Raw genomic sequence first — 20,149 nt, forward strand, 5'->3', positions numbered from 1 at the left:
CTGTATGGGGGTGGCCATATGGGATTGAGACACATAGGAGTAGCCATATTGGGTGGGGCACAGAGGCGGCCATCTTGGATTGCAAACCATGGGGGCTGCCATCTTGGATTACAGCAGTTGGAGGTGGCCATATTAGATAACTGCACATGGGGGTGGCCATTTTGGATTATGGCGTGTGGAGACCACCATCTTGGATTTCCATGCATGGAGGCTGCCATTTTGGATTGCAGCACATGGGGGCCGCCATCTTGGACTCCAACCAATGGGGGCGGCCATATTGGATTGTGGCACACAGGGGCAGCCATCTTGGATTAAAGGATATAAAAGCCGCCATCTTAGGTGGGGCACAGGAGGGTGGCCATATTGGATTGAGACACATGTGGGCAGCCATATTGGACTCTGCCACACAGCGGCCGCCATCTTGGGGGCCGCCATCTTGCACTGCAGCATGTGAGGGCGGCCATGTTAGACCGCGGTGAGGCCGCCGCCATCTTGGGCGCGTCCCGCCCCTCCCCCGCCGAGCCGCGTTTACAAACATCCGTCCTTTAATTCATCATCTCGAGGTATCAAAATTAACGAGGGGGCGGGGCCGGGGGCGCGGGGCCGTGTGCGGGCGGGGGAGGGGCGCGGGGGGAGGAGGGGGAGGGGAGTGGAACTACGGGGGCGGGGGAGGGGCCGCGGGGGCGGGGCCGGGGGCTCAGGGCTCGTCCTCGCCGTTGGCGCTGTCCCGGTCGTCCTCCCCCTCCTCCGCCTCCTTCTCGTCCCCCTTCAGCGACTCCAGCTGCGGGGGGAGGGGCGTCAGGGGGGGGGAGGGGCGGGGCCTGCTGCCCCTCCCCCCACCCCGCACAGGGAAAGGGTGGGGCACTGGGAGGGCACTGGTTTGTACTGGGAGGGCACTGGGAGGGCACTGGTTTGTACTGGTCTGTACTGGGAGGGCACTGGTTTGTACTGGGAGGGCACTAATGGGGCACTGGTTTGTACTGGTCTGTACTGGGAGGGCACTGGTTTGTACTGGGAGGGCACTAATGGGGCACTGGTTTGTACTGGGAGGGCACTGGTTTGTACTGGTCTGTACTGGGAGGGCACTGGGAGGGCACTGGTTTGTACTGGGAGGGCACTGGGGGGGCACTGGTTTGTACTGGGAGGGCACTAATGGGGCACTGGTTTGTACTGGGAGGGCACTGGGAGGGCACTGGTTTGTACTGGGAGGGCACTGGGAGGGCACTGGTTTGTACTGGGAGGGCACTAATGGGGCACTGGTTTGTACTGGTCTGTACTGGGAGGGCACTGGGGAACTGGTTTGTACTGGGAGGGTACTGGGGCACACTGGGGGCACTGGTCTGAACTGGTCTGTACTGGGGGTCACTGGGAGGGTCCCGGGGGGTCACTGGGGGGTCGGTGACTGGTCTGTACTGGGAGATCTGAACTGGTCCATACTGGGAGATCTGAACTGGTCTGTACTGGGGATCACTGGGAGGGTACTGGGGGGTCCCGGGGGGTCGGTGACCGGTCTGAACTGGTCTGTAGTGGGAGATCTGAACTGGTCTGAACTGGGGGGTCACTGGGGGTCCCGGGGGTCGGTGACTGGTCCGTACTGGTCCATACTGGGAGATCTGAACTGGTCTGTACTGGGGATCACTGGGAGGGTCCCGGGGGGTCCTGGGGGGGTCCCGGGGGTCGGTGACTGGTCCGTACTGGGAGATCTGAACTGGTCTGTACTGGGGGTCACTGGGAGGGTCCCGGGGGGTCCCGGGGGTCGGTGACTGGTCTGAACTGGTCTGTACTGGGAGATCTGAACTGGTCTGTACTGGGGATCACTGGGGGGTCACTGGGGGGTCGGTGACTGGTCTGAACTGGTCTGTACTGGGAGATCTGAACTGGTCTGTACTGGGGATCACTGGGGGGTCCCGGGGGTCGGTGACTGGTCTGTACTGGGGGTCACTGGTCTGTACTGGGAGATCTGAACTGGTCTGTACTGGGAGATCTGAACTGGTCTGTACTGGGGGTCCCGGGGGGTCACTGCAGGGTCCCGGGGGGTCGGTGACTGGTCTGTACTGGGAGATCTGAACTGGTCTGTACTGGGGGTCACTGGGAGGGTCCCGGGGGGTCACTGGGGGGTCGGTGACTGGTCTGAACTGGTCTGTACTGGGAGATCTGAACTGGTCTGTACTGGGGATCACTGGGAGGGTACTGGGGGGTCACTGGGGGTCGGTGACTGGTCCGTACTGGTCCGTACTGGGCGCCCACCTGCTCGTCGCCCCGCTCCTCGGCCTCGTCGTCGTCCAGCAGGTCGCCCTCCTCGGCCGAGTCCTCGTGGCCGCCCTCGGCCTTGGCCCCGCCCGCCTCGTCCTTCTTGGAGCCGCCGCCGCCGCCCTGCTCCTCCTCCGCCTTGTCGCTCTTGGCCTCTGCGGGGAAAAAACGGGAATTTGGGGCGAAAAACGGGGATTTGGGGCAAAAAATAGGGCGTTCGGGGTGAAAATCGGGGGTTTGGGGGTAAAAATGGCGGTTTTAGGAAAAAAAATGGGGGGTTGGGGGGAAAAATAGGGGGGTTTGGGCAAGAAAAGGGTTTGGGAGGAAAATGGGGATTTTGGAAAAAAAACCTGGGGATTTTGGAAAAAAAATTGGGGGTTTTGGGGGAAAAAACAGGGGGTTGGGGGGAAAAGGGGGTTTGGGGTGAAAAATGGGGATTTTGGGAAAAAAATGGGGTTTGGAGAAAAAATGGGGATTTTGGGAAAAAAACAGGGATTTTGGGAAAAAAAACGGAGATTTTGGGAAAAAAATGGGGGTTTGGGGAAAAAATCAGGGGATTTGGGTAAAAAACCCGGGGGTTTTGGGAAAAAAATGGCGGTTTGGGGGAAAAAAATGGGTTTGGGGGGAAAAACGGGGATTTTGGGAAAAAAAACCAGGGGTTTGGGGGGAAAATGGGGGGTTTGGGGCAAAAAATGGGGGTTTTGGGCAAGAAAAGGGGGTTTGGGAGGAAAAATGGGGGTTTTGGGAAAAAAAAAATAGGGGTTTGGGGGAAAAAACAGGGGTTTGGGGGGAAAAATGAGGATTTTGGGAAAAATTTGGGGTTTTGGGGTGAAAAATGGGTGTTTGGGGGAAAAACGGGGATTTTCGGGGGAAAAATGGGGGTTTGGGGGGAAAAACAGGGATTTTGGGAAAAAAAATGGAGGTTTGGGGGAAAATGGAGGCTTGGGGGTTAAAATGGGGATTTTGGGAAAAAATCGAGGATTTGGGGCAAGAAAAGGGGGTTTGGGGTGAAAAATGGGGAGTTGGGGAAAAAATCGGGGGTTTTGGGGGGGAAATTAGGGGTTTGGGGGGAAAAATGGGATTTGGGGTGAAAAATGGGGATTTGGGGGGAAAAACAGGGGTTTGGGGGGATAAATGGGCGTTTTGGGTAAAAAATGGGGGTTTGGAGTGAAAAATGGGGATTTTGGGAAAAAATCGGAGGTTTGGGGGAAAAAAAGGGGATTTGGGGTGGAAAAATGGGGATTTTGGGAAAATATCAGGGTTTTGGGGTGAAAATTCGGGATTTTAGGGAAAATCTGGGTGTTTGGGGCAAGAAAAGGAGATTTGGGGCCGAGGCTGCGTTTGGGGCGGGAGATGCTGTTTTTGGGTCAGGCAGGATTTGGGCATGCCTGTTTTGGGGTGAAAAGCGGCGGTTTTAGGGGAATGTGGGGACGGGGCTGGATTTGGGGTGAAAAGCGGCGGTTTTGGGGGATTTGGGGTGAAAATGGCCGTTTTTGGGTCGCAGGCTCACTCTGCTCACGCTCCAGGCGCTCGAGGCTCTCCAGCAGCGCGTCCACCTTGGCCTTGATCTGCCCCAGCTCCTTCTTGATGCTCTGCAGGTCGTCGCCCTTCACTGCGGAACCGGAAACGCGTCGGGAATGGGGGCGGCCATGTTGGATATGGGGAATGGGGGCGGCCATGTTGGATATGGGGAATGGGGGCGGCCATGTTGGACTGGGATATGGAGGTGGCCATGTTGGGTATAGGGGTGGCCATGTTGGATTGGGATATGGGGGTGGCCATGTTGGATATGGGGAATGGGGGCAGCCATGTTGGACTGGGATATGGAGGTGGCCATGTTGGGTATAGGGGTGGCCATGTTAGATTGGGATATGGGGGCAGCCATGTTGTTTTTGGGGGTGGCCATGCTGAATTGGGGAATTGGGGCTGCCATATTGGACAGGGTGCCGCCATATTGAACAAATCATGGCGGCAGCCATATTGGACAGGGTACGGCCATACTGGACTAGGTGCCCTCATATTGAACAGATCATGGCAGCAGCCATGTTGAACTGGGTGCCACCATATTGAATAAACCATGGCAGCAGCCATATTGGACTGGGTGCCGCCATATTGAATAAACCATGGCGGCAGCCATATTGAACTGGGTGCCGCCATATTGAATAAACCATGACGGCAGCCATATTGGACTGGGTGCCGCCATATTGAATAAACCACGGCGGCAGCCATATTGGACCGGGTGCCACCATACTGAATAAATCACGGGTGCCGCCATATTGGCCCGGGTGCCACCACATTGAATAAATCATGATGGCAGCCATATTGGACTGGGTGTGGCCATATTGGACTGGGTGCTGCCATATTGGACTGTGTGCCGCCATATTGAATAAACCATGGCGGCAGCCATATTGGACTGGGTGTGGCCATATTGGACTGGGTGCTGCCATATTTAACTGGGTGCTGCTATATTGAATAAACCACGGCGGCAGCCATATTGGACTGGGTGCTGCCATATTGGACTGGGTGCCACCATATTCAATAAACCACGGCGGCAGCCATATTGGACCGGGTGCTGCCATATTGGACAGGGTGCCGCCATATTGAATAAACCACGGCGGCAGCCATATTGGACTGGGTGCCACCATATTGAATAAACCACGGCGGCAGCCATATTGGACCGGGTGCCGCCATATTGGCCCGCACCCCACCCGCCATCACGCCCCCGCCCCGCGCTGCCCCCGCGCCTCGGTTTCCCCGTACGTTTGCCGGACTTGGAGGAGGAGCCGCGCTGGCCGGACTTGCTGTTGAAGCTCTTGCCGCGCCGGGAGGTGTTGCCGGAGACGCGCTGGCGCTTGGAGGGCACCACGGCGCGAGCGATGGGGGGCGGGGGCGGCACGCGGGCGGGGTAGCTGTACATCCTGCGGGGGGGGAGGGCACAGCCCGCGCTGCACTGGGGGCGCCGCCGGGCGCCGGGGGGGGGGAGGGGCGGGGGGAGGGGCGGGGGGGGTCCCTAACCCGCTCTGGACTGGTTTATACTGGTACCGGTCATAGTAATCCCGCTGGAAGTCGTAGTCCAGGTCGAACGACGACCTGGGGGCGGGGCAGGGGGTGAGAGCCGAAAAGAAACGGAAACCCCCCCAAAAAAACTGGGATTGACACAAAAAAAAACCCCAAAACCCACAAAAAAACCCAAAACCCACCAAAAAACCCAAAACCCACAAAAAATAAAAAAACCCACAAAAAATACTGGTATTGACACAAAAAAACCCCAAAACCCACAAAAAACCCAAAACCCAAAAAACCCCAAAACCCACGAAAAATAAAAAAACCCACAAAAAAAACTGGTATTGACACAAAAAAACCCAAAACCCACAAAAAAACCTGGTATTGACACAAAAAAAAACCCCAAACCCCACAAAAAACCCAAAAACTCACAAAAAAACACGGGGTCCCCCCAAAAAACCTCAGGATGACACAAAGAAAATTGAACCCCCCCAAAAAAACCCTGGGATTGACAGAAAAACCCCCCAAAAGAACCTGGGATTGACACAAAAAAAACCCAAAACCCACAAAAAACCCAAAAACCCACAAAAAAACCATGGGGTCCCCCAAAAAAACCTCGGGATGACACAAAAAAAATGGAAACCCCCCAAGAAAACCTGGGATTGACACAAAAAATCCCAAAAACCCACAAAAAAACCTCAAAACCCCCTAAAAAACCACGGGATTGACACAAAAACCCCAATACCCCCGAAAAAACCACAAAACCCCCCAAAAAACCACAGGATCCCCCCCAAAAACCACAGGATTAACACAAAAAAACAGAAACCCCCCAAAAAAACCATGGGATCCCCCCAAAAGACCCTGGGATTGACACAAAAAAAAACAGACACAAAAAAACCAGAAACCCCCCAAAAAACCACGGGATCCCCCCCAAAAACCACGGGATTGACACAAAAAACCCAAAACCCCCAAAAACCCTGGGATGACACAATAAAAACCCCCAAAATCCCTGGAATTGACACAAAAACACCCAAACCCCCCAAAACACCATGGGATCCCCCCAAAAAACCCTGGGATGCCCCAAAACCCCCCAAAACCCCCGAGGATCCCCAAAAAACACAACCAGGACATTTTTAAAACTGCAAAAACCACCCAGGACCCCCCAAAAATCCCCTGTGACACCCAAAACCCCCCGGGACACCCCAAACCGCCCCGGGATCCCTAAAAAATTCCCGAAAATTTCCAAAAATGACTGGGACACCCAAAACCGCCCCCAGAGATCCCCGAAAATTCCCCCAAAATTTCCAGGAATCACCGGGACACCCAAAACCCACCCTGGGACACCCCAAACTCCCCAAAAAATCCCCCAAAATTTCCAGAACCCCCCCAGGGCACCCCAAAATTCCCCCAAATTTCCAGGAGTCACCAGGACACCCCAAATCCCCTCAGAGACACCCCAAACCCCCCCAGGATCCCCCAAAAATTTCCCAAAATTCCCAAAAACCCCCTGGGATCCCCCAAAATTTCCAAGGACCAGCAGGACAACCCCAACCCCCCCCTGGGACAGCCCAAATCCCCCCAGGGATCCCCAAAAATTCCCCCAAAATTTCCAGGAGTTCCTGGGACACCCCAAACGCCCCCTGGGACACCCCAAATTTCCTGGAGTCTCCGGGACATCCCAAACCCCCCCTGGGACACCCCAAAATTCCCCCAGGGATCCCCAAAAATTCCCCCAAAAATTCCCCCTAATTTCCTGGAGTCCCCAGGACACCCCAAAAACCCCCTGGGACACCCCAAAATTTCCCCAGGGATCCCCAAAATTTCCAGGAGTCCCTGGGACACCCCAAACCCCCCGGGACACCCCAAAATCCTCCAGGAGTCCCCGGGCCACCCCGACCCCCGGAGCGGATCCCCGGGTCCCCACCTGACGAGGGGGGACGGTGACGGGGGGGCGGCTACTGACCCGTACATCTCGGCCGCCGAGCGCTTCACCCCCGCCTTGCCCCGGTTCACCTTCGGCTCGGCCGCCAGGTTGATGTCTGCGCGCCACGGGGGGCCACCGGTGGCCAGGGGTGACCACGGGTGACCACGGGTGGCCATGACCATCCCTGCCCCACCCAAATGTGGGGATCCCCCCGCTGCGACCCCCAGACCCCAAAACACCTCCCAGAACCTCACCCAGACCAACAGACTGACCATCAATGACCATGGCCACCACCCTGACCACCTCCCTGGCCATGCCTGCCCCACCCAAACATGGGGCCCCTCCTGCTGTGTCCCCCAGACCCCAAAACACCTCCCAGAACCTCACCCAGACTGACCATGAGTGACCAGCATGACCACCAATGACCATGGCCACCTCGCTGACCACCTCTGTGACCATCCTTGGTCCATCCAAGTGTGGGGATCCCCCCGCTGTGTCCCCCAGACCCCAAAACACCTCCCAGAACCTCACCCAGACCAATAGATTGACCATCAATGACCACGAATGACCATGGCCACCTCGCTGACCACCTCCCTGACCATCCCTGCCCCACCCAATTGTGGGACTCCTGCAGCCACACCCCCCAGACCCCAAAACACCTCCCAGAACCTCACCCAGACTGACCATGAGTGACCAGCATGACCACCAATGACCACGGCCACCTCGCTGACCACCTCTGTGACCATCCTTGGTCCATCCAAGTGTGGGGCTCCCCCTGCACTGCCCCCCAGACCCCAAAACACCTCCCAGAACCTCAGCCCGACCATCAGACCGACCGCGAGCGCCCAGGAGCACGCACCCAGCACCTGGCCGGCGATCATGCGGCCGTCCTCGCCGGCCACGGCGGCGCGGGCGTTGCGCTCGTTGACGTACTGCACGAAGGCGAAGCCCTTGTGCACGGAGCAGCCGACGATCTTGCCGTACTTGGCGAAGATGGCCTCCACGTCGCTCTTCTTCACCACCAGCGTGTTCAGGTTGCCGATGAAGACGCGCGAGTTCAGCGACCGCGGGTCCGTCTTGTTGGTCACGTTGCTGGCCATGGCGGCGGGATGGGGGGGGCGTGGCCTGGGGAAGGGCGGTGGGCGTGGTCAGTGGGGTCAGTGGATGTGGTCAGTGTGGTCAATGGGTGCGGTCAGTGGGCATGGTCATTGTGTGGGCGTGGTCAATGTGGTCATTGGGCATGGTCAGTGTGGGCGTGGTCAGTGTGGGTGTATGGTCATTGTGGGTGTGGTCAGCGTGGGCGTGCGGTCAGTGTGGGTGTGGTCATTGTGAGTGTGGTCAGTGGGTGTGGTCACTTTGGGCATGGTCATTGTGTGGGCGTGGTCAATGTGGTCAGTGGGCGTGGTCAGTGTGGCCAATGGGTGTGGTCAGTGGGCGTGGTCAATGTGGTCAGTGGGTGTGGTCATTGTGGGTGTGGTCATTGTGGGTGTGGTCAGTGTCACGGTGGGGGTGGCCAAAAATTTCCCAAAATCACACTAAAACCACCCAAAAAACACCCCAGAACCACCCAAAAACCTCCAAAAACCACCCAAAAATTCCAAAAACCACCAAAATCCGCCCCAAAAAATAAAAAAAATCCACATGGAACCACCCAAAAAAACATCCAAAACCCACCCAAAAATATCCAAAAAACCACTCAAAACCAACCCAAAAAACTCCAAAAACCACCAAGAAACGCCCACAAACCTCCAAAATCCACCCAAAAGACTCCAAAATCCACCCAAAAACATGAAAAACCCCACATGGAACCACCCAAAAATATCCAAAAAAACGCCCTAAAAACCTCCAAATCCACCCCACAAAACAACCAAAAACCTCCAAAAACCACCAAGAAACACCCAAAAACCTCCAAAATCCACCTAAAAAACCACCCAAAAGCCTCCAAGAAACTCCCCAAAACTTCTGAAAACCTCCAAAAAACACCCAAAACCCCTCAAAAAACCACAAACAAACCACCCAAAAAACACCAAAACCACCCAAAAACCTCCAAAAATGCCCAAAACCACCCAAAAAACATCAAAACCAACCAAAAACCTCCAAAAATGCCCAAAACCGCCCAAAACGCCCCAATCCCCGTGGGAACCCCCAGAAGGTTCCAGAACCCCCTGGGACCCCCCTGGTTCCTTATCGGAGCCCTAATTAGCATCTAATTTGCATAAATGACACATCACAGCAAACCATCACCCCCAATTAGCATCTAATTAGCATAAATGGCACATAAGGCCCAACCCATCACCTCTAATTAGCATCTAATTAGCATAACCAGCACCCAAGGCCAACCCCTGAAGTCCTAAATTAGCATCTAGTTAGCATAATCAGCACATTACATCCCCAATTAGTTTATAATTAGTATATAATTAGCATAAACAGCACCTAATGGCCACCTTGAATTATCACCTAGTTAGCATTAACAGAGCCCAATGGCCACCCTCAGCAGCCCCAATTAGCATCTAATTAGCATAAATAGCACCTAAGGCCCAGCCCTTGACCCCAATCACCTTCATTAATGTGATGTGTTAATGAGTGCTGTTCATTAGTCCCGCCCCTCCTTAATTACAGTTATTATCTAGCCCTCAATAATTACAGTAAATACCCACCCATCGTTATTTATGCTAATTACCCAGCCCCCGTTAATTACCATAATTATCCAGACGTTGTTAATTATGGTAATTACCCAGCCCTCAATAATTACGGTAATAGTCCTCAATAATTACGGTAATTATCCAACCTCGCTAACGATCACACCCTCAGAATTGCTAATTAATATTCCCTATGAATATTAATCTCATTAATGAATATCAACCCTCGTTAATGAACATTAACTAAACACCCTGCTTGTTAATTAGGGGTGTCATTAGCATAAAACCAGGAGCTCTAATTAGCACTGTTGCTGCTGTCCTTTGACCTCAGCTAATGAATTCATTATGCTAATGAGCACTCTAACACCAAACAATGCCTAATAAACATTCCTAATTAGCGCCAAGTCCCTAACGAGAGATTAATTACCCTAACCAGCACTGCATGAATTATGCTAATGAGCACTGCAACACCCACTCATTACTTAAAACGCCTAATTAAAATTTCCAATTAGCACAGGTGCCTAAGGAGGGGCCCCCTGTTTGATCGGCCGGGGCCTCATTAAGCGCTAATTTGCATATGAACAAAGCCACGCCTCTTACCGTGGGGGAGGGGCGTCCGTGGGTCGGCGGCGGCGAAGGGGGCGGGGCCAAGGGAGGGGGCGTGGCCAAAGGAAAGGGGCGTGGCCACGGAAAGGGGCGTGGTCAAGGGAGGGGGCGTGGCCAAAGGAAAGGGGGCGTGGCTTCGGCGCTAAAGGGGGCGGGGCTGGGCCGAGAGAGAGGCCAGGAAAAATATTAAAAAAATTTAAAAAAAAATTAAAAAAAAAAATTAAAAAAATATCCGGGGAAAGCCTTTAAAAAATAAAAAACCTTCAAAATAAAAAATTAAAAAAAAAAAAATTAAAAATTACCAAAACCCCTCAAACCCCTGAAAATACCGGGGGAGGGGGAGGGGCAAGGGAGGGGCCGGGCCCCGCCCCCTCCTGCTCGGTTTTGGGGCCAGTTTGGGCCGTTTTGGGCCGTTTCAGCCATTTTGGGCAATTTTGGGGCCATTTCAGCCATTCTCACCCATTTTGGGCCATTTTTGGGCCACTTTGGGGCAGTTTTGGGGCTGGGGGAGGGGAGCACCCCGGGGTGGGCGAGGGGCTCGTGGGCGGGGTTTGTGGGCGGGGGAGGGGCAAAATTTGCATATTTTTGAATGCATTTAAAATATTATTTTTTTTTAAGGGATGGGGGAGGAGTTAAAAGGTTTTGGGTGGGGGGGGGAGGGGAGAGAGAGAGAGAAAGGCGGCGGGGGAGGGGGAAAAAATACCCACAAAAACAACAACAACAATTAAAAAAAAAAAAACCCCAAAAAAATAAAAAATAAAAATAAAAAAAACCCAATTATTAAAAAAAAAAAAAAAAAAAAAAAAAAAAAAAGCAGGAAAACGTTTGGAACTTACGGTCGCCGCGCCGGCTCAAAAAAATCGCGCTGTGGACAAAAAAGAGACAAAAAAATGGCAAATTTGGGGGGGCGGGGGAGGGGGGGAGGCTCGGGGGCCCCTCCCCCGCTCCGCGCTCAGGCCCCGCCCCCAGCGGCGCCCCTCCCCCACCGCCACCGGCCCCCCCCTCTCGGCGTGGATCTTTTAATGGAAATTCCCGTGTTTTTGGGTAAAAACCTCCGAAACGGGGCGGGGGGGGGGGAGGGGAGGGGGAGGGGCGGGGTGGGGGAGGGGCCGGTCCGGGATCTGCTCCTGGGCCCTGCGGAAGGAGAGAAGGTTGAGCGACCCCTCCCCCCTCCCCAGGCCCCGCCCCCGCCGCCAGGCCACGCCCCCAACCCAAAATTTGGGGGGGGGGAGGAGGGGGGGTGAGACCCCTCCCCCACCCAACCGCCACCCCTCCCCCCCCTCACGGCGGGGTGGGGGAGGGGAACACGGGGGGTTTTGGGGGGAAAAAGGTGAGTTTTGGGAGCGGGCGGAGACGGCGCCGAAATTTGGGGAGAATTTGGGGGGTTTGTCCCTGAATTTTGGGGGTTTGTTCCCAAATTTGGGGAGAAATGCAGAATTTGGGGGATTTGTCCCCAATTTTGGGGGTTTGTTCCTAAATTTGGGGGGTTTGTCCCCAAATTTGGGGAGAAATGGAGAATTTGGGGGGGTTGTTCCCAAATTTAGGGAGAAATGGAGAATTTGGGGGGTTTGTCCCTGAATTTGGGGGGTTTGTCCTCAAATTTGGGAAGAAATGGAGAATTTGGGGGATTTGTCCCTGAATTTTGGGGGTTTGTCCCCAAATTTGGGGAGAAATGCAGAATTTGGGGGATTTGTACCCGAATTTGGGGGTTTGTTCCCAAATCTGGGAAGAAATTGAGAATTTGGGGATTTTCCCCTGAATTTAAGAGAGAAATTCAGAATCTGAAGGGTTTGTCCCCAATTTGGGGGGATTGTCCCTGATTTTTGAGGATTTGTCCCCAGATTTGGGGAGAAATTGAGAATTTGGGGGCCTTGTCCCTGAATTTGGGGGATTTGTCCCCAAAAGTGGGAAATTTGTCCCTGAATTTGGGGAGAAATGGAGAATTCGGAGAGTTTTCCCCTGAATTTGGGGAGTTTGTCCCTGAATTTGGGGAACTTGAGGGGTTTGACCCCAAATTTTGGGATTTTGTCCCTGAATTTAGGCAGAAACAGAAAATTTAGGGGGTTTGTACCCAAATTTGGGGGATTTGTCCCTAAATTTGGTTCGTTTCTCCCTGAATTTGTGGGTTTTCCCCCAAATTTGGGGATTTTGCCCCCGAATTTTGGGGTTTTTGGCAAAATTCGGGTTTAACTCCTCGAATTCCCCTCCGCCCTCCCAAAGCCCCACATTTGGGGCCAAAAGGGGAAATTTGGGACTTTGGAGCTTCAATTAAGGCAGGAGGGGGGAAGGGGGAGGGAAATTTGAGGGGGAATGGGAGAATTTGGGGGCTGGCCCCAAAATCTGGGGGAAATCCATGAAAATCGAGATTTTGGGGGAGAAAATGGAGGAAATGAGATGGGAGCTACTGGAGCCAGGAGAGAACGCGGGAATTTGGGATTTAGCCCCAAAAACCGCTCCTGGACCTGATCAAAAACCCCCAAAATGTACCTGGAACTGATCAAAAACTCCTAAAAACCCCCAAAACCACCAGGAAATGATCAGAAACCCCTAGAAACCCCAAAAGCCACCTGGAAATGATCAGAAAACCCTAAAAACCCCCAAAACCACCAGGAACTGATCACAAACCCCTAAAAACCCCAAAAACCACCTGGAAATTATCAGAAACTCCAAAAAAACCCCAAAAACCACCTGGGACCACCCAAAAACCACCTGGAACAACCCCAGAAATTACCAAAAACCACTAAAAATCACCAAAAACCCTGAAAAATCCCCAAACACCGCCCGGGACCTCGCAGGTGGGGAAGAGGCAAAAACTGGACCTGAAAAGGTCCCAAAATTGGGGGGAAAAGGGAAAAACGGAACCTGAGCTCCCAAAATTGGGGGAAAAAGGGAAAAAACCAATCCTGAGCTCCCGAAATTGGGGGGAAAAGGGAAAAAACCAATCCTGAGCTCCCAAAATTGGGGGGAAAAGGGAAAAACGGAACCTGAGCTCCCGAATTTTGGGGGAAAAGGGAAAAACGGAACCTGAGCTCCCAAAATTGGGGGGAAAAGGGAAAAACGGAACCTGAGCTCCCAAAATTTGGGGGAAAAGGGAAAAACGGAACCTGAGCATCTAAAATTGGGGGGAAAAGGGAAAAACCAAACCTGAGCTCCCAAAATTGGGGGGGAAAGGGAAAAAACGGAACCTGAGCTCCCAAAATTGGGGGGAAAAGGGAAAAATGGGAATTCCTGCCCCCCGCCGTTAATTAAGCCTTGAAGGGGATTAATGAAAGCTTCTGGGGGATTTAATTAAAGCTTTTGGGGGGTTTAATTAAAACTTCTGGGGGTTTAATAAGCTCCCAAAGCCAGGCTTGGCCACGCCCCCAAGTGTAGCCCCGCCCCTCGCTGCTTTATTAACCCTTAATTAGTATTAATTAGTCCCTTAACGATTAGCCACGCCCCCCGTGTTAATTATGCAAACGAAGGCCTCCAAGGGGAGTGAATTAGGCCCAGCCTGGCGCGCAAGGGGTTAATTAATTAATTAATTAATTAAGCCGAGGGTGTTAATCAGGGCTAAGCCACGCCCCCACCCCCGCGGGGTCAGCCCCGCCCCCGCAGGGGCTGATTAATTAATTAATTACCTCGGGGAGCCGAACCCCGCCCCCGCAGGGCTTAATTAAACACGGAGCGCCCTAATTAATTAATTAATTACCTCGGGGAGCCAACCCCGCCCCCGCAGGGGTTAATTAAACCCGGAGCGCGCTCGTTAATTAACTGGGGAGCCAAACCCCGCCCCCGGCGGGGTCAATCCCGGCCCTGAAGGGGTTAATTACCCCCCCAGCCGAGTCATTAGTTAATTACGCTGAGCAATTAGTTCATGAGGGCGCGGCCCCGCCCCCCCGGCCCCGCCCCCCCGGCCCTGAGCCCCCCCCCCCCCCCCCCATTTCCCGCCTCGCTCCCTCACGCGCCGCCGCCATTTGCACCCCCCAAACCTCCCCCGCGCCCCCGGGCGGGTCCTCCCGCCCGCGGAGCCTCCCGCAGCCCCCCGGGACCCTCCCGGAGCCGCCCCCGCTGCCCCCTCACCGCTCCGGGCACCGCTGCGCTGCCGCCGCCGCCGCCGCCGCTTCCTCCGGGGGCCGAGCGCAAAATGGCGCCCGCGCCGCCCTCAGCGCCGCCAGCGCCGCCGGGCCCGCCCACGCCGCCCGTTGCCGCGCGGCGATTGGCTGAGACGGCTGTCAATCCAGCGCCGAGCCAATGGCAGCGCGCGGAGCGGCGCTGCGCGGGAAGGGGGAGGAGAGGCGGCGGGGGGCTCGGGGGGTGGTGTCGATCGCGCTGATTGGCCGAGCGCGCTGCCAGTTATTCCGCTAGACCAATCGGAGCCCGGCGCACGGCGGAGGGCCCGCCCCCCGAGGCGCGCGGGGAGATGGGCGCATGCGCAGCCGGCCGCCGTTGGATCAGCGGGAGGGCGGGGCGAAGAGCTCGGTGCGGGCTCTGATTGGGCGAAGGGAGACGTGGGAGGTTGGTGATTGGACAGCGGCGCTGTCAGTCAGGCGGAAGGGGCGGGGCCCACTTCGCGCTGGTTTTGGGGCCTTTTAAACTGGTTTGGGGTGATTTAAACTGGTTTAGGGAAATTAAAACTGGTTTGGGGTGATTTTAACCGGTTTGGGGTCATTTAAACCGGTCTGGGCCCATTTTAAACTGGTTTTACCCAATCCCGACACCTTTCTCCCCATTTTTCTCAAGTTTTCCAATTTTGTCCTCATTTTTTCCATCTTCCCCCCATTCTTTCCCACTTCTGCCCAATTTTCCCCAGATTTTCTCAATTTCCCCCATTTTTCAAATTTCCCCTCCGTTTTTTTCCCAGTTTTCCCCAATTTCCCCAATTTTTCCCAATTTCCCCCTATTTTTTCCCCAATTTTGCCCAATTCCCCCATTTTCCCCCCCACTTTCCCCTTTCCCCCCATTTTTCCAATTTTCCCCAATTCCTTTCCGAATTTCCTCCCTCATTTCCCCCAATTTCCCCCCAGTTTTCCCAATTTTTCCCAATTCTCCCACTTTCCCACAATTTTCCCACCATTTTTTCCCAATTTCCCCCATTTTGCCCCATTTTCCCCCCTTTTCTCCCCATTTTTCGCATTTTTTTCCCCGTTTTTCCCAATTCCCCCCATTTTGCCCAATTCCCCTCGATTTTTTCCAATTTTTCTCAATTTCCCCCCAATTTTCCCCAGTTTTTCTCATTTTTCCCACCATTTTTCCCAATTTCCCCCGTTTTTGCCCCATTTTTCCCTTTTGCCCCATTTTCCCAATTTTTTTCCCATTTTTCCCCAATTTCCCCCATTTTTCCCCAATTTTTTTTCCAATTCCCCCCATTTTTCTCATTTTTCCCACCATTTTTCCCAATTTCCCCCATTTTTGCCCCATTTTCCCCCTTTTGCCCCATTTTCACAATTTTTTTTCCATTTTTCCCCAATTTCCCCCATTTTTCCCCAATTTTTTTCCAATTCCCCCCATTTTTCTCAATTTTCCCACCATTTTTCCCAATTTCCCCCGTTTTTGCCCCATTTTTCCCCATTTTTCCCAATTTCCCCCGTTTTCGCCCCGTTTCTGCCCCGGCGCGCAGGAATTCCCGTTTTGGTTAGAAAACCTTAAAAAAACGAAATTTTTATTGAATTTTTGGAAAAGAGCCGCGGGGGGGGGAGGGGGCCCGAACCCGGGGGGGAAAAACCCCAAAAAGGGGGAAAATCCCCCCAAAATGGGGGGACCCCCATAAATACAGAAACCGGGGGAAAAAACGCGGATTTTGGGAAAATCGGGGAAATCCGGGGGTTTTCGGCACCGATTTCTGGTGGGAAAATCTCGGGGAATCTCCCCAAAAACCCCGCGGGGAGAAAAAAAAAACCAAAATCCCCGAATTTTCACCCAAACAACAAAACTAAAAAAAATTCCAAAAAAACCCCCAAAAACGGGCGGGGCCCCAAAATCCGCGGGAATCGCCCCAAAATTCCAGAGGGGGGGGGAAAATGGGAAAAAAAACAACAAAAAGGGGAAAAAAGGTGAAAAAAACGGGGAAAAAAGGGGAAAAAAGGGGCGGGACGGGGGCGAAAAGGCCCGGGCGGTTTTGGGGTGAAAAGCGGCGATTTTGGGTCCCGTCACTTCCGCTTCTTCTTGGGGGGGTGGGGCCGGCCCCGGCCGGGGGGGCCCTTGCGCTTCCGGCCCCGCCCCCGCTCCTCCTCCTCCTCGTATTGGCTCTCGCGGTCGGCTGGGCGCCGTTTGGGGGGAAAAACGGCGATTTTGGGCAAAACGGGGATTTGGGGAAAAGGGGGGTTGGGGGGGAAAGGGGGATTGGGGGGGAAAATGGGGATTTTGGGTAAATGGGGGTTTGGGGGTGAAAAATGGGGGTTTTGGGAAAATGGGGGTTTGGGGGGATAAAGGGGGTTTGGGGTGAAAAATGGGGATTTTGGGTAAATGGGGGTTTGGGGGGGAAATGGGGGTTTGGGGTGAAAAATGGGGATTTTGGGTAAAGGGGGAATTGGGGGTGAAAAATGGGGGTTTTGGGAAAAAGGGGGATTGAAAGGTAAAGGGGGAATTGGGGGGAAAAATGGGGATTTTGGGAAAAAGGGGGATTTTGAGAAAAAGGGGGAATTGGGGGGTAAAGGGGGTTTGGGGGGGAAAATGGGGATTTTGGGTAAATGCGGAATTGGGGGTGAAAAATGGGGATTTTGGGAAAAAGGGGGATTGGGGGGAAATGGGGGTTTGGGGTGAAAAACGGGGATTTTGGGAAAAACGGGGATTTTGGGGGAAAAATGGGGATTTTGGGGGGAAAAGGGATTTGGGGGGAAAAACGGGGATTTTGGTCAAAGGGGAATTGGGGGAGAAAACAGGGATTTTGGGAAAAAAGGGTTGAGGGGATTTGGGATTTTGGGGTGAATTCCGGGGGTTTTGGGGTGAATTCTGGGGGTTTTGGGGTGATTTCGGGGATTTTGGGGTGAATTCTGGGATTTTTGGATTTTTGGGGTGAATTCCGGGGGTTTTGGGGTTGAATTTGGGGATTTTGGGTTTTGGGGTGAATTCCGGGGGTTTTGGGGCCGCACCTTTCCGCGCCTCCTCCTCCAGCTCGTCCCAGTCCTTGCCGCTCTCCTCCTCGCTGCCCAGGGAGTCCTTGGAGTACTCTGGGCAAATCGGGGCGAAAAACGGAGAAATCGGGAAAAACGGGAAAAAACGAGAAAATTGGGAAAAAAACCCCAGGAAAAAAGGGGAAAAATGGGGTAAAAAATGGGGAAATTGGGAAAAACAGGAGAAAAAGGGGAAAATTGGGAAAAAAACACAGGAAAAAAGGGGAAAAATGGGGTAAAAAATGGGGAAATTGGGAAAATTGGGTAAAAAAACAGGAAAATTGGGAAAAAAGCCTCATGAAAATAGGGAAAAAAGGGGGAAAATGGGGAAATCGGGAAAAAAGGGGCAAACAACAGGAAAATCGAGAAAAAAGGGGGAGAATGGGGCAAAAAATAAGAAAATCGGGGAAAAAAGGGGCAAAAAAAGGGAAATTCGGGAATAAAGAGGAAAAATGAGGCAAAAAATGGAGAAATTGGGAAAAAAAGGGGCAAAAAAAAGGGACATTCGGGAAAAAAGGGGAAAAATGAGGGAAAAATGCAGGAAATCGGGAAAATTGGGGAAAACATTTTTTTACCCCCGCCAGGTGTGCCCAGGTGAACCCAAACCCCCAAAAAATCCCCACTTTTAACCCAAATTTCCCCATTTTTAACACAAAAATCCCCATTTTTAACCCGAATTTTGCCGTTTTTCCCTTTTTTTCCCCCCAGGTGAGCCCAGGTGTGCCCAGGTGAGCCCAAACCCCCATTTTTAACCCGAATTTCCCCATTTTTAACCCGAATTTCCCCATTTTTAACCCAAATTTCCCCATTTTTAACCCCCAAATCCCCATTTTTAACCCAAATTTCCCCATTTTTAACCCGAATTTCCCCATTTTTAACCCGAATTTCCCCGTTTTCCCCCCCAGGTGTGCCCAGGTGTGCCCAGGTGAGCCCAAACCCCCATTTTTAACCCCCAAACCCCCATTTTTAACCCGAATTTCCCCATTTTTAACCCGAATTTCCCCATTTTTAACCCGAATTTCGCCGTTTTTTCCCCGTTTCCCCCCCAGGTGTGCCCAGGTGAGCCCAGGTGCGCCCACCTGACTCCTCGGCCTCGGAGGAGTAGTCCTCGTCGCTGTCCTCCTCCTCCTCCTCGTCCTCCTCCGAGGGGTTGAAGGTCTCGTCCTCCAGCTCCGACTCCGACTCGCCCGGCTCCGCCTCCGAGCCCTGCAGGTGCACAGGTGAGACACAGGTGAGACACAGGTGAGGCGGACAGGTGGGACAGGTGAGATACAGGTGAGATGGACAGGTGAGATGGACAGGTGAGACAGGTGAGATATGGACAGGTGAGATTGGGACAGGTGAGATTGGACAGGTGAGATGGGACAGGTGAGACAGGTGAGATATGGACAGGTGAGATGGGACAGGTGAGATTGGGACAGGTGAGATGGACAGTTGGGACAGGTGAGGGACAGGTGAGACAGGTGAGATATGGACAGGTGAGATGGACAGGTGAGATACAGGTGGGAGGGGACAGGTGAGATGGGATAGGTGAAATTGGGACAGGTGAGATACAGGCGAGATTGGGACAGGTGAGGGATGGACAGGTGAGCCAGGTGAGAGACAGGGCAGGGATTTGGGTGTCTTCCAGGTGTTCCCCAGGTGTTCCCCAGGTGTGCCCAGGTGTTCCCAGGTGTATCCCAGGTGTGCCCAGGTGCGCAGGTGTGCCCAGGTGTCCCCAGGTGTGCCCAGGTGTGTTCCCAGGTGTCCCCAGGTGTTCCCAGGTGTGCCCAGGTGTGTCCCCAGGTGTTCCCAGGTGTTCCCAGGTGTGCCCAGGTGTGTTCCCAGGTGTTCCCAGGTGTCCCCAGCTCTCCCCAGGTGTGCCCAGGTGTGTTCCCAGGTGTTCCCCAGGTGTCCCCAGGTGCCCCCAGGTGTGTTCCCAGGTGTGCCCAGGTGTTCCCAGGTGTCCCCAGGTGTGCCCAGGTGTTCCCAGGTGTTCCCAGCTCTCCCCAGGTGTGCCCAGGTGTGCCCAGGTGTCCCCAGGTGCGCAGGTACCTCTCCCTCGGGCTCCAGGAAGCTCCAGCCGCCCTGCTCGAAGGGGGGCGGGGCCGGGGGGGTTTGGGCGTGTCCCAGGTGTGCCCAGGTGTGTTCCCACATGTATCCCAGGTGTCCCCAGGTGCCCCCAGGTGTGTTCCCAGGTGTGTCCCAGGTGTTCCCAGGTGTGCCCAGGTGTTCCCCAGGTGCCCCCAGGTGTATCCCAGGTGTCCCCAGGTGTTCCCAGGTGTCCCCAGGTGTTCCCAGGTGTTCCCAGGTGTGCCCAGGTGTGCCCAGGTGTTCCCCAGGTGTCCCCAGGTGCCCCCAGGTGTGTTCCCAGGTGTCCCCAGGTGTTCCCCAGGTGTCCCCAGGTGCCCCCAGGTGTGTTCCCAGGTGTGCCCAGGTGTTCCCAGGTGTGCCCAGGTGTTCCCAGGTGTGTTCCCAGCTGTCCCCAGGTGTGCCCAGGTGTGCCCAGGTGTGCCCAGGTACCTCTCCCTCGGGCTCCAGGAAGCTCCAGCCGCCCTGCTCGAAGGGGGGCGGGGCCGGGGGGGTTTGGGCGTGTCCCAGGTGTGTTCCCACGTGTATCCCAGGTGTCCCCAGGTGTCCCCAGGTGTTCCCCAGGT

The 20,149-nt window shown here is 54.3% G+C and overlaps 2 protein-coding genes across 11 annotated transcripts in view; both read right to left on the bottom strand.

Annotated features, from left to right (window-relative positions):
* Nucleotides 1-527: 527 nt before the first annotated feature.
* Nucleotides 528-14,604, bottom strand: HNRNPC (heterogeneous nuclear ribonucleoprotein C). 9 transcript variants are annotated; one of them, XM_085565384.1, is made up of 10 exons: nucleotides 14,485-14,577; nucleotides 11,259-11,287; nucleotides 10,417-10,683; nucleotides 8,037-8,302; nucleotides 7,178-7,292; nucleotides 5,266-5,340; nucleotides 5,011-5,168; nucleotides 3,761-3,862; nucleotides 2,248-2,405; nucleotides 528-781 (listed from the first exon to the last, which is right to left on the bottom strand). In XM_085565384.1, the coding sequence occupies exons 4-10, from the start codon at nucleotides 8,275-8,277 to the stop codon at nucleotides 698-700; spliced, it is 933 nt and encodes a 310-aa protein (XP_085421510.1). In that variant the 5' UTR covers nucleotides 8,278-8,302; nucleotides 10,417-10,683; nucleotides 11,259-11,287; nucleotides 14,485-14,577; the 3' UTR covers nucleotides 528-697. The 9 variants fall into 9 exon arrangements, with proteins under 9 accessions (XP_085421510.1, XP_077646059.1, XP_077646057.1 ...); XM_077789933.2 differs by lacking the exon at nucleotides 10,417-10,683 and having other exon boundaries at nucleotides 5,293-5,340; nucleotides 7,217-7,292; nucleotides 14,485-14,604; XM_077789931.2 differs by lacking the exon at nucleotides 10,417-10,683 and having other exon boundaries at nucleotides 5,293-5,340; nucleotides 14,485-14,604.
* Nucleotides 14,605-16,042: 1,438 nt separating this feature from the next.
* The window catches only part of SUPT16H (SPT16 homolog, facilitates chromatin remodeling subunit), a 39,193-nt gene continuing 35,086 nt past the window's right edge, over nucleotides 16,043-20,149 (bottom strand). For both annotated transcript variants that reach the window (XM_085565375.1, XM_085565374.1), the window contains exons 24-26: nucleotides 18,593-18,719; nucleotides 17,493-17,570; nucleotides 16,043-16,660 (exon numbers count right to left, since the gene is read on the bottom strand). In XM_085565375.1, the coding sequence (XP_085421501.1) occupies nucleotides 16,551-16,660; nucleotides 17,493-17,570; nucleotides 18,593-18,719 (315 nt within the window). In that variant the 3' untranslated portion in view covers nucleotides 16,043-16,550. The remainder of the gene's footprint in view (nucleotides 16,661-17,492; nucleotides 17,571-18,592; nucleotides 18,720-20,149) is intronic.

This window comes from Lonchura striata, chromosome 36, assembly GCF_050655825.1.
Source record: "Lonchura striata isolate lonStrDom1 chromosome 36, ASM5065582v1, whole genome shotgun sequence".
Classification (NCBI taxonomy): domain Eukaryota; kingdom Metazoa; phylum Chordata; class Aves; order Passeriformes; family Estrildidae; genus Lonchura; species Lonchura striata.